This window comes from Bos javanicus, chromosome 14 (assembly GCF_032452875.1).
Source record: "Bos javanicus breed banteng chromosome 14, ARS-OSU_banteng_1.0, whole genome shotgun sequence".
Taxonomy (NCBI): Eukaryota; Metazoa; Chordata; class Mammalia; order Artiodactyla; family Bovidae; genus Bos; species Bos javanicus.
In genome coordinates, this window is record NC_083881.1 from 40200409 (window position 1) to 40214188 (window position 13780).

A 13780-nucleotide genomic window follows, 5' to 3' on the forward strand; every position below is an offset into this window, starting at 1 on the left:
ACAGTAGCTCACCAGGATCCCCTGTCCATGGGATTCTCTAGTCAAGAATACTGGAATGGGTTGCCATTTCCTTCTCCAGGGGTCTTCCCAACCCAGGGATCAAACCCTCAATCTCCTGCATTAGCAGGCAGATTCTTTACTGACTGAGTCACCAGGGAAGCCCTTCAGAGGCTCCTGCATAACAATAATCATTGGCATTTAATCTGTAGACTCCTTCCTGTAAGTGCTGTTTATGCTTTCTTCACACAGGTGACAGTCCAATGGATGACAAAAGTATGGCGGGTCTCGATGATTCAAAGGCTAGCGTGGAAATAAAGAGTGAGGAGCAGAAACCAACGAAAGAAGCCATAGAAGTGTTGGAATGGAATAAAAATAGCAGTAAGGATATGAAAATCTCCGACACACTGCAAGATCAGTTAAGTGAACAGCAGAAAAGGCAACCACTCTCTGTCTCAGACCGCCACGTTTACAAGTATCGCTGTAACCATTGTAGCTTGGCTTTTAAGACTATGCAGAAGCTTCAGATACATTCCCAGTATCATGCGATTCGGGCTGCCACTATGTGTAACCTGTGCCAGCGTAGTTTCCGTACATTCCAGGCTTTAAAAAAACACTTGGAAGCAGGCCACCCCGAACTGAGTGAGACTGAACTTCAACAGCTGTATGCCTCCTTGCCCGTGAATGGGGAACTATGGGCAGAGAGCGAACCTATGGCCCAGGAGGACCATGCCCTAGAGCAGGAGATGGAGAGAGAGTATGAGGTGGACCATGAAGGGAAGGCAAGTCCTGTAGGCAGTGACAGTAGTTCTATTCCAGATGACATGGGCTCTGAACCAAAGCGGACCTTACCTTTTAGAAAAGGGCCAAATTTTACGATGGAAAAATTCCTCGATCCATCTCGCCCGTATAAGTGTACCGTGTGTAAAGAGTCATTCACCCAGAAGAACATTCTCCTGGTCCATTATAACTCAGTGTCTCACCTGCACAAGTTGAAAAAGGTTTTGCAGGAAGCCTCCAGCCCTGTCCCTCAAGAAACCAACAACAGCCCAGATAACAAACCTTACAAATGCAGCATCTGCAATGTTGCATATAGCCAAAGCTCGACCTTGGAAATCCACATGAGGTCTGTGCTCCACCAGACAAAGGCGAGGGCGGCAAAGCTGGAGCCCGGCAGTGGCCATGGACCTGGCGGGCACGGAGTGGCAGCCAGCGTTAACAGTCCCAGCCAAGGGATGTTAGATTCCATCAGTTTAGCAGCAGTAGGCAGCAAAGATACCCACTTAGATGCCAAAGAATTAAATAAAAAGCAAACTCCGGAATTGATCTCTGCTCAACCTACGCATCACCCACCGCAGTCACCAGCACAGATTCAGATGCAGCTGCAGCACGAATTGCAACAGCAGGCGGCCTTCTTTCAGCCTCAGTTTCTCAACCCCGCCTTTTTGCCCCATTTTCCTATGACCCCAGAAGCTCTGCTACAGTTTCAGCAGCCTCAGTTTCTCTTTCCCTTCTACATCCCTGGGACGGAGTTCAGCTTGGGGCCGGATCTGGGCTTGCCAGTAGGCTCTGCCGCCTTTGGCATGCCGGGCATGACGGGAATGGCTGGGTCCCTGCTTGAAGATTTGAAGCAGCAGATTCAAAGCCAACATCACGTTGGCCAAACTCAACTCCAGATTCTCCAGCAGCAAGCACAACAGTATCAGGCCACACAGCCCCATGTGCCCTCTCAAAAGCCGCAGCCACAGCCGCAACAGCAACAACAACCGCAGCAGCAGCAGGCCAGCAAGTTATTGAAACAAGAGCAAACCACCGTGGCCAGTGCCGACTGCCCCATCGTGAAGGACGTACCCTCTTACAAGGAGGCAGAAGAGATGGCCGAGAAGCAAGACAAGCCAAAGCAAGAATGTGTAAGTGAAGGCGAAGGGCTCAAAGAAAGCAAAGACCTTGGAAAGAAGCCGAAGTCCTCGGAACCATCCATCCCGCCACCCCGCATCGCTTCAGGGGCCCGAGGAAACGCAGCCAAAGCCTTACTGGAAAACTTCGGTTTTGAACTGGTCATTCAGTACAACGAGAACAGGCAGAAGGTACAGAAGAAGGGCAAGAGTGGGGAAGGCGAAAGCACGGAGAAGCTGGAATGCGGGACGTGTGGGAAATTGTTCTCCAACGTTCTCATTCTAAAGAGTCACCAGGAGCACGTACACGGCCAGTTTTTTCCGTACGGAGCGCTAGAAAAATTTGCCCGTCAGTACAGGGAGGCCTATGACAAGCTTTATCCCATTTCTCCATCTTCTCCGGAAACGCCACCTCCCCCACCTCCACCACCTCCCTTGCCTCCAGCTCCTCCGCAGCCTCCTTCTCTGGGGCCGGTCAAACTGCCCAGCACGGTCTCCACCCCGCTCCAGGCCCCAGCGCCCACTCCCCCGCCACCCCCACCCCCACCCCCGCCCCCTCCTCCGCCTCCTCCGCCCCCACCCCCTTCTGCACCCCCGCAGGTCCAGCTGCCAGTATCCCTGGATCTTCCCCTCTTTCCGTCCATCATGATGCAGTCGGTGCAACATCCCGCCCTCCCGCCCCAGCTCGCCCTGCAGCTGCCTCCAATGGACACACTCTCGGCGGACCTCACCCAGCTCTGCCAGCAGCAGCTTGGCTTGGATCCCAACTTCCTGAGGCATTCGCAGTTCAAACGCCCGAGGACGAGAATTACGGACGACCAGCTGAAAATCCTGAGGGCTTACTTTGACATCAACAATTCTCCGAGTGAAGAACAGATCCAGGAAATGGCGGAGAAGTCTGGCCTCTCCCAGAAGGTTATCAAGCACTGGTTTCGAAACACGCTTTTTAAGGAGCGGCAGAGAAATAAGGATTCGCCCTACAACTTCAGTAACCCTCCCATAACGGTTTTGGAAGATATCAGAATGGACCCCCAGCCCTCCTCCCTAGAACATTACAAATCAGACACATCCTTCAGTAAAAGGTCTTCCAGGACCAGATTTACTGACTACCAGCTTCGGGTTCTTCAAGACTTTTTTGACACCAACGCTTACCCAAAAGATGATGAAATTGAACAACTTTCCACCGTTCTCAATCTCCCCACCCGGGTTATCGTTGTCTGGTTCCAGAATGCTCGGCAGAAGGCACGGAAGAGTTATGAGAATCAAACAGAGACAAAAGACAATGAAAAAAGAGAACTCACAAATGAGCGGTATATCCGAACGAGCAACATGCAATACCAGTGTAAAAAGTGCAGCGTGGTTTTCCCCAGGATCTTCGATTTGATCACGCATCAGAAAAAGCAGTGTTACAAGGATGAAGACGATGACGCCCAAGATGAGAGCCAAACTGAAGACTCCATGGACGCCACGGATCAGGTGGTGTATAAGCATTGCACAGTGCCTGGCCAGACCGAAGCAGCCAAAACCGCTCCTGCCCCTGCGGGGGGCTCTGCTTCTGGGACCAGCACCCCCCTGATCCCGTCACCCAAACCAGAACCAGAAAAGACATCTCCAAAGCCTGAATATCCCACAGAAAAGCCAAAGCCAGGTGACCCCTCGCCCCACACTCAAGGCACCAAACCAGCCCTGCCATCAGCATCTTCTTCCTCGGACCCACCACCGCCACCGCCGGCCTCAGCCGCTCAGCCACAGCCACCCAAACCGCCCCAACTCCTGGGACGACCTCCCTCGGCTTCTCAGACCCCCGTCCCTTCCAGTCCGCTGCAGATTTCCATGACTTCTCTCCAGAACAGTCTACCTCCACAGTTACTTCAGTACCAATGTGATCAGTGTACAGTTGCCTTCCCTACCTTGGAACTCTGGCAGGAGCATCAGCACATGCACTTCCTGGCTGCTCAGAACCAATTCCTTCACTCCCCATTCTTGGAACGGCCCATGGACATGCCCTACATGATATTCGACCCTAACAATTCCCTAATGACTGGACAGCTGCTCGGTGGTCCTCTCACACAGATGCCCCCACAGACAGCTTCCTCCCACCCCGCGGCCCCGGCCACCGTGGCCGCTTCCCTTAAGAGGAAACTGGATGAGAAGGAAGAGAACAACTGCAGTGAGAAGGAAGGCGGGAACAGTGGGGAGGACCAACACCGTGATAAGCGCTTGAGGACCACCATCACTCCGGAACAACTGGAAATTCTCTATGAAAAATACCTACTGGATTCCAACCCCACCCGGAAAATGCTCGATCACATTGCACGGGAAGTGGGGCTGAAGAAAAGGGTCGTGCAGGTCTGGTTCCAGAATACAAGAGCACGAGAAAGAAAAGGCCAGTTCCGGGCAGTGGGTCCAGCGCAATCGCATAAACGCTGTCCTTTCTGCCGAGCCCTGTTCAAGGCCAAGTCAGCCTTAGAAAGCCACATTCGCTCCCGGCACTGGAATGAAGGCAAGCAGGCAGGTTACAGCTTGCCACCAAGCCCTTTAATATCCGCCGAAGATGGTGGAGATAGCCCGCAGAAATACATTTATTTTGATTATCCATCTTTGCCATTAACGAAAATCGATCTCTCGAGTGAGAATGAGTTGGCTTCTACAGTGTCGACACCTGTTAGTAAGACGGCAGAACTGTCACCGAAGAATCTCTTAAGCCCTTCTTCTTTCAAAGCGGAATGTTCTGAGGATGTAGAGAATTTAAACGCCCCTCCTGCTGAGGCTGGGTATGATCAACATAAAACTGATTTTGATGAGACTTCATCCATTAATACAGCGATCAGTGATGCCACCACCGGAGACGAGGGAAACGCAGAAATGGAGAGCACCACGGGGAGTTCCGGAGAGGTGAAGCCAGCTTTGTCTCCTAAAGAGGGGAAAACTCTCGACACTTTGCCAAAAACAGCGACCACCCCCACCACAGAGGTCTGTGATGAGAAGTTTCTCTTCTCTCTCACGAGTCCCTCGATACCTTTCAGTGATAAAGATGGTGACCATGACCAAAGCTTTTATATCACGGATGACCCCGATGACAATGCCGACCGCAGTGAAACGTCTAGCATAGCTGACCCCAGTTCACCAAATCCATTCGGCTCCAGCAATCCTTTCAAATCCAAAAGTAACGACCGACCAGGTCACAAGCGTTTCAGAACCCAGATGAGCAATCTCCAACTCAAGGTTCTCAAGGCTTGCTTCAGTGACTACCGAACTCCAACCATGCAAGAATGTGAGATGCTAGGGAATGAGATCGGTCTGCCCAAACGTGTGGTCCAGGTGTGGTTCCAGAATGCAAGGGCAAAGGAAAAGAAATTTAAAATTAACATAGGGAAGCCTTTCATGATCAATCAAAGTGGAACAGAAGGCGCCAAACCAGAGTGTACCCTCTGTGGGGTGAAGTACTCTGCCCGCTTATCCATCAGAGATCATATTTTCTCCAAACAGCACATTTCCAAAGTGAGGGAGACCGTTGGGAGCCAGCTTGATCGGGAGAAAGATTACTTGGCTCCCACGACCGTTAGACAGCTGATGGCTCAGCAAGAACTTGACCGTATAAAGAAAGCTTCAGACGTGCTGGGATTAGCAGTACAGCAGCCAAGCATGATGGACAGCAGCCCCCTCCACGGCATCAGTCTGCCCGCAGCCTACCCAGGACTCCCGGGCCTCCCCCCGGTCCTTCTCCCTGGAATGAACGGTCCATCCTCCTTGCCCGGATTTCCACAAAATTCAAACAGTAAGTCATGTCAAGGAAGGTCAGTCTAATGAATTAAGTGATATTAGGCAGCCAATGACATGTAACCAAGAATAGGGGTATGTCGAATCTCTTAATTTCAGTAAGTGAAACTATTAAGTTATTTGGAATATATAGTTCAGTGGCTGTAGTTAATGACCAGGCAGTAAACCACCCCAAACATGTGCAGAAAAAGGTAGATTAGCGTCTCATAAATATATTATTTATATCATTATATCTCAGAAACATTCCTTTTTTATACTTATTTCAAAATTAATTTCAAATGGCATTTCAGCACAGACATATGACATGAAATTTGTTATACATATTAAGAAAGTAAAGTATTAAAGCATTCATTGGCATCTGAATTTATGCTTTTCTGAGGAATACTGATTTTTTTTTTTTTTTTCCTTTTGTACTGTTTTGGGTTTTTTTCCCCTTAAATGCCAGGAAGTTCAAAAGCAAAGGGCCTTCTAGCCACAGGAACGCCCCTGTATTATACCTAGCAGGTAATAAAACAGATATGGAAAGTTTAATTACTAAGAATTCACTTCTATGATAATTTGTACAATTTTGCTTTTAGTAGCATTCATTTTGTTTCTTATTGTTTAAGTATATTTACAACCTTAAAAATACATTAATAGTACTCTATATCTTTCTACCACCACCAGTTGCCTAGATTTATAATCAAGACAGAACAAAATGACAACTGTTTGAGGCACTCCTAGATGATGGATCCAATTTTGTGCTTATCAAGAGAAATGCAGTTTGTACAGTTTAGATTTTGTGAATAAGTACAGGTATCTAGTTATTGAAAAAAACTGAATGTTGTATTATAGGCATTCGTGTAGCCACACATATAACAAAAGTGGTACCTGACACAAACTAAGAAGAAAAGATTCTAGTTTCTTTTTAAACTAAGTTTTATTTTCCAAATTAACAGTGTATTTTTTAAAATTTTGACAAGGAAATTATGACATTCCAAAGAGACATCTAGAATGAACTAATACATCTGGGAAGTTTCCAAAACATGATAGGAAGGCTCTTTTTTTTTTTTTTTTTTCATTTTCCAAATTAGACTTTTTACATAAATTTCAAACCTTTCAATTTCATCCTTCTCTGATGGCAATTTTCATTTTCATGTGATTTTGGCAAATATTCCCATTTTTAGTTTGGGAGACATAAAAACAGTGGTGTCAGGTGACCTCTTGGCCACTACTAACTCAGCTGGCTCCTCGTCCAGAAAGACTTGTTGGCTTTAGAAAGAAGCAGAGTGAATCTCCAAATACAAAGAGTTTTCTACCCAGAAAATTTATTCAATGTCATTTTCTTTAACTATAGCACCAGCTACCTTCCACTGTCCACCTATGTGTAGGGAACATACTTGGGCTTAATTATCTGAACATTCTTAGAGCCTTAAATATTAGAGCTACAATTATGTGTTTTGTCTGTACCTTTCAATTAAGTCAAATATAGTTAAAGAATAATGCAATGGCTAATTGTTTTGCATCTGAATGTATTAGTCTTCTAGTCTCACTTTATGTATCACTGTGATTATTAACTAATATGTAGAAAAATGTCTTATGTGGAAAAACTACTATGATCAGTTATGTAAAATAGAGCTTTTCCACATAGTGTCTAATGTGGAAAAACTCCATGAACACATATAAATTGGAAAATTATGTAAAATAGAATAGAATTTGGTATTTACAATGGGCTCAGAACAGTTCAAGTATGTGTGCCTTTAATCTGCAAGTCAGCTTTGATGGATGATCCTGTGTAGTCACCCTCCTAAGTGGTGATCAGGACATCTTGTTTTTCTCTCCACCGGATCAGGAGGTCTTTGCTTAGACAATGAGTCCTTTACTGACTGCCTTTCCCCTTTGTCACTCTGACACTAGTACCCAGAGGGCTGTACAAGAGAAAGCCAGGAGGGAGAGGAGAGAATATGTTTATGAAATACTTAAAAAAAAACCTAACCTTTCTCCTCATTCTACCACCATAAATATAATTTACATCCTCCTCCTGAAATACGGATTGGCAAAACTATCAGAGTTGTGGAAAGATGTTAGAGGCAGGCCCTTCTTGATGAGCACTGTTTTTTTTTTTTCTCTCTCTCTTTTTTTTTAAATTATGAAAATATAACACATTTACAAGAGACTTGGAAAATACAGAATAAAGTTATATATAGTTCTACTATACATTACAATTATTTCAAGTTGATAAATTAAGATTTTTAGTTGATGTTTCAATATCAAACTCTCAAAAGTAAATAGACTGAATATACAGAAAAGTAGGAGGATATAGTAGACGTGAAAAGCACCATGAACAGTTCAACATACTTAAGATTTATACAATTTTCACACAACAGTAGGATACAAATTCTATTCAAGTTCCCATAGACTATAAACTCGGAGAAAGCAACGGCATCTCACTCCAGTATTCTTGCCTGGACAATCCCATGAATGGAGGAGCCTGGTAGGCTGCAGTCCATGGGATCGCTAAGAGTCTGACATGACTAAGCATCTTCATTTTCACTTTTCACTTTCATGCATTGGAGAAGGAAATGGCAACCCACTCCAGTGTTCTTGCCTGGAGAATCCCAGGGACAGGGGAGTCTGGTGGGCTGCCATCTATGGGGTCACACAGAGTCAGACACAACTGAAGCGACTTAGCAACAGCAGCAGCAGACTATAAACTAGGACACACTGGAACATATCCAGGGATATAAAACAAGTAACAAAAATTTCATGGTCTAAAGGTATTAAAATATACAGAGTCTGTTCTCTTATCACTGTGGAATTATGTTAGAAGTCAATATAAAAAGATTTGAAAACAACCCACATATTTTCAACTACAATTTACCAAGGGAAATCTTTGACTTAGCCATTGAAAGTCTCAATAAAGTTACAAGACTCAAAAAACACAGAGGGTGATTGCAGAGAAGAAAGCATTGAAATGAGAAATTAATATCAAAGTGGGAAATTAATATTGAAGGTACATTAAAAATGCCATGAACTTGGAAATTAAATATCGACTTTTAAATGATGGGTGTATCTAAGTAGCCATAACAAGGAAAAATTAGAAAATACAATAAAAATGAAAAGAGAATTTATCAGAATTTGTTAAATGCAGCTGAAGTTTTTAAATGCATCAGGTACCAAAGGCACCATGTATCTGCTGTATGATTAAATCGTGGACCAAAACAGACGAGAGTGTTATATGGAGAAAAGGTCCATGAACATACCTACTGGAATGTGCAATTTCTCTTGAATTAGTTGTTTGTTTTTTATGGAATTTAAACATTAGCCCAGCACAGTTACCAGCAGGATCCCATCTGAGAGCCTGAATTCCCACACTTCCAGCTCACACCTTTTTTAGGTTAATTGATCTGTGGTGGGTAATGCTGAATATTTTAATTATCTCATGGAGTAGAGCTGTGGCTCTCCATCTTGCTATCAGCATCTTTCTACTGGATTACGTTTCATCAAACAAGTATCTCCTATGCTCTGTGGAAGAAATAGGTATACCAGCTAGGTGAAATAAAAGAAGAAAATTACTTCATAAGTAGAATATTCCTGTATCTCTCACATGCTTTGGGCTCTTCTAACAGTTTATTATCTATATGAATAAATTTTGATAATATGATGTGTTCACCTTGGGCCCATTTTAAAATTTTGTTCCTAAGAAAATCACTAAAAAGTGCTCCATTGAATGAGATCAGCCATAAAATAAGTAAAAAGTCTGATTCCAAAGGCTGCACCCTCAAACTGACTTAATTGAAATGTACATATTCAGTTTTAGCATTTATCAACCTCCAAATTCGCAGTCAGGTTGATGGAAACAAATAGCCCCAGGTCATTCACCTTAAAACCTAAATAAAGAAACAATCGGCCAACCAGAGGTGTAGAATTGGTATAGAATTTAAAGGCTCAAGAGACAGTTTTCTATGACAGTTAACCTGGAGTATCCTCTAATGCACATTAATGAAGTCTCCTTTATGTACAGTTGGGAAGGTCCCCTGGAGGAGGAAATGGCAACCCACTCCAGTATTTTTCCCTAGAGAATCCCATGGACAGAGGAGCCTGGTGGGCTACAGTCCACGGGGTCGCAAAAGTTGGACACAACTGAGCGACTAATACTTAACCTCCAAATTTCCTGGTTTTAAAAACCCATTTTGTTCTTTTTTGGATGGAATTCTTATTGTTTTAGCAGCATTAATTCTCATAAAATTTTTTCATCTTAATTTCCAAATTGTTTGGTCTTTCAAGATCACAAGGAAGACCCTTTGAAGAGTAATATCCATCATGTGAGCCTGCTTCCTGAGCAATGACTGAGGCCTGTGTTCAATATCGGGCTTCCCAGGTGGCTCAGTGGTAAAGAATCCGCCTGCCAAGCAGGAGACATGGGTTTCATCCCTGTGTTGGGAAGATGCACTGGAGGAGGAAATGGCAACCCACTCCAGTATTCTTGCCTGAGAAATCTCATGGACAGAGGGGTCCAGCAGGCTACAGTCCACAAGGTTGCAGAACAGTTAGACACGACTTAGTGACTAAACAAAAACATTTTTAGAATCACTACTTACTATTACTTTTTTTTTTAACAAAATGAATTATTTTCTGCTAAAAAATTTTTCCACATTTGTCTCTTTCTATCATGATCATATGCAAAAAGGGGAAATGGTAATAGAAAATCATATGCCTGTACACCTGGAAAAAATTAGAAAACTTTCACATTTTATCCTTTAGAAGGTTAGCTTCTTTTGGATTTTTCCTCAAGAAGAATAGGAAAATAACTTGATTTTCTATTTTTAACGTATTTACTTTATTGTTTTAAGCAGTGTCTGATTCTTTTTATGTGTCTGATTTTTATATGTTCCATTAGTCTCTGGAAATACTGCCTAACCCAGTTCCCTTAAATGGAACTTTAGAACATGCCTTTTGCATTTTTCTCATACCTCAGTGTAATATACTAGCATTTTTGGGGTAAATCTAGATAAGAGTAAGTCTTTAATAATTTTAGCACAATTGTCTTTGGCCCATGTACATCATTAGTGTTATTTTTCACCTCAAGAATAAAGTTTTCCTCTGCAAAACCTAGATCAAAGCAACTTGGGGAAAAGGCACTAAATCTGTGCTATGTTCATGGGGAGACAGGCATTTTCTTCCAAAAAGCATTACTTTGGGGGCATAGACAGCAGTTTCAGACTTTACTGGAGGATCAGATGGTAAAGAATCCACCTGCGGTGCAGGAGACCTGGGTTTGATCCCTGGGTCTGGAAGATGTCCAGAGAAGGAAATGAGTACCCACTCCAGTATTCTTGCCTGGAAAATCACATGGACAGAGGAGCCTGGCCAGTTACAGTCCTTGGGGTCACAAAGAGTCAGATACGACTGAGCAACCAACACCTCTAGCAGTTTTGGGAAAACAAAACTAAACCATATCACGGTAATATGAGATCATCTGTAGGAAAACTTTCATCTCTCAGAGAATTGGACCAGGACTTAGGAAACAGGAAAGAATGTACGTTGTGTAGCTGTTGTTGTCAGTTGCTAAGTTGTGTGCGACCCCATGGACTGTAGTCCACCAGGCTTTTCTGTCCATGGGATTTCCCAGGCAAGAATACTGGAGTGGGTTGCCTTGTCCTTCACCAGGGAATTCTTCCCAACTCAGGGATGGAACCTGCATCTCCTGCATTAGCAGGAGGATTCCTTCCCACTAAGCCACCAGGGAAGCCCCATCTTTTGTAATTACCACCACTTATTCTGCATCGTGATTAGTGTTCAGTTTTTCTCTTCTAAATCTGGTTTTCATACATCAGTTGACTACTGAATTTTTGATTGTGAACTTCTACAAGTGTATGTCTTTTAGTAGACCTAATGTACATTATTCGTTATCCTTAGTCCGTATCTCGTTTACTAAAAATTTTACTTAGCTAATTGTTTAACTCAGCTTACTCCTCAAGATGTTGAATTTCTAAAAATCCCTGATAGTCTTTGACTATAGTAGTTAAGATTCCTACTGCAGTCTTCTAAAAATTTTCATTACTTTGTTATATGACCTCTAGACAAGAATTTGTAGACCCCATCTGATAGGAAAGCCTGAGTCAACAAATATCGATCTACTTGCTTCTAACGACCACTGCGATTTTTTAAAGTCTTAGTTCCTTAAAATTTCTCTTGTCTTAAATTCTCATGTCAGAGAGATAGGTAAGCCAGCAGTTTCCTTAGATTTAGGAGGGAAAGCGCTTAGGCAGTAGGGGGATAATTATTGAGTATGAAGCCTAGATGTTCTTGACCCAAAACTAAGATCGGCATTATGAGTAGGCAAAAGAGGCAGGCCACCAACCTAATATCATTCTAACAGTACAAGGAAGGATCTTCTGTCCTCCTTAAAGCTTCTTCCACTCAAATCATTCATGCCTGAAACTCTATGAATCAGGGATTAATTCTTCGGAATTAATTTTTTAGCAGAAAATAATTCATTTTGTTAAAAAAAAAAAAGTAATAGTAAGTAGTGATTCTAAACATGTTTTTGTTTAGTCACTAAGTCGTGTCTAACTGTTCTGCAACCTTGTGGACGGTAGCCTGCTAGACCCCTCTGTCCATGAGATTTCTCAGGCAAGAATACTGGAGTGGGTTGCCATTTCCTCTTCCAGTGGATCTTCCCAACACAGGGATCAAACCCATGTCTCCTGCTTGGCAGGTGGATTCCTTACCACTGAGCCACCTGGGAAGCCCGATATTGAACACAGGCCTCAGTCATTGTTCAGGAAGCAGTGTTCTTGCCTGGAGAATCCCAGGGACGGCGGAGCCTGGTGGGCTGCCGTCAGTGGGGTCGCACAGAGTCAGACACAAGTGAAGCAACTTAGCAGCAGTAGCAGCAGCCACTTACCATTGAGGATATTGAAAGACTATTCCCTAACATGATGGAAATGCCTTAGATACTGTTAATAATACAAGTACAGAAATGATTTCAAAGCAGGTCAGAGAAAAATTGGGTGTGGTGAGGTTGAAAAGAAGAGCAGCCAGTACTAAGCTAGGCTAATTGACAGTAATGTGATAATGAGTGGGGTCAAGTTGAGAGTGATGTTGAGGACTTGAGAGTATCTTGAATGCTAAGCCTTAGACAAGGTTTCTCAGCTGGGTAAAGGCCAATTAAAAAACAAAAGTTCTTTTTCTAGCTAAAGTAAAACCAATACAATATTGTAAAGTAAAAATAATAATAATAAATAAATGATAAAAAAATAAAAGAGCACATTTCATTAAAAAAAAGAAATGTGTGTCACTGTTTGTGTCAGGTATTTTTCATTTTTTTAACACCCAAATGTTGCATTTAGCATAGAAGACTAGCCAGTATTTAAAAAAGAGTTTTCCCCACAGCTACACACTGAAACTTCATTCACCTTCTCCTAGTTATTTCTTCCATCGGCCCATCAGACCTCCATCATGGCCCTTGTCTGGATCATTTGGTAGTGAGCCTTCCTTCATTGAAGAACAAACCACAACCCAGTTGGGCTTCCAGTCTGTTCCACTTGCAACCAACTATATTTGCCTCTAAAAAAACAGACTCAAGAAAGGCACAGACTTTACAGTTTCCATTTCTACCTTGAGCTGCCTTTTAGTTTTTCACCCAACTATCCAGAGCCTAAAAATGGCTTTGTGATAAACCAGCCACTACATTAGACTGCATGCTTGAAATTCAGCAAAGATCTCCTCCATTTCAAGTCACACTCTACCCCACATGTGTCTGCCTGCTGAGCATTTAGTTCTCCTTCTCTAATGATATGAGGATCATTTATGCCTGCTACAAGTAAACCTGGAAGAAGCATGTTGGGCCGTTGGGGAGTGGGGGTGGGGTGGGTGAAGGGGTAGTGATAAAGTTGTATGTTAACACATGCAATTCCTATCAAGTAGTGTTGGCCAAAGTGTCAGAATAGGGAGTAATGAGTAGCTTACCCTGTACCCTTAACAATGAAATCAGGCCTAACCACTCTCAGTCCTAGTGAAGAAGAGGTATCTTCAGCAGGCATTAACTGCTGCCTTCTTTATCTGATGCAAAGGTATTTTTCTATCAGAAGTTAGGCAGAAAAAACAAAATGAAATTCATTTTT

General features: G+C 43.3%; 1 protein-coding gene across 4 annotated transcripts in view; it reads left to right on the top strand.

Moving 5' to 3' along the window:
* Positions 1 to 13780, top strand: part of ZFHX4 (zinc finger homeobox 4) — a 205207-nt gene that overhangs the window by 186534 nt on the left and 4893 nt on the right. For all 4 annotated transcript variants that reach the window (XM_061439040.1, XM_061439041.1, XM_061439042.1 and 1 more), the window contains exon 10: positions 250 to 5670. In XM_061439040.1, coding sequence (XP_061295024.1) covers positions 250 to 5670 — 5421 coding nt within the window. The remainder of the gene's footprint in view (positions 1 to 249; positions 5671 to 13780) is intronic.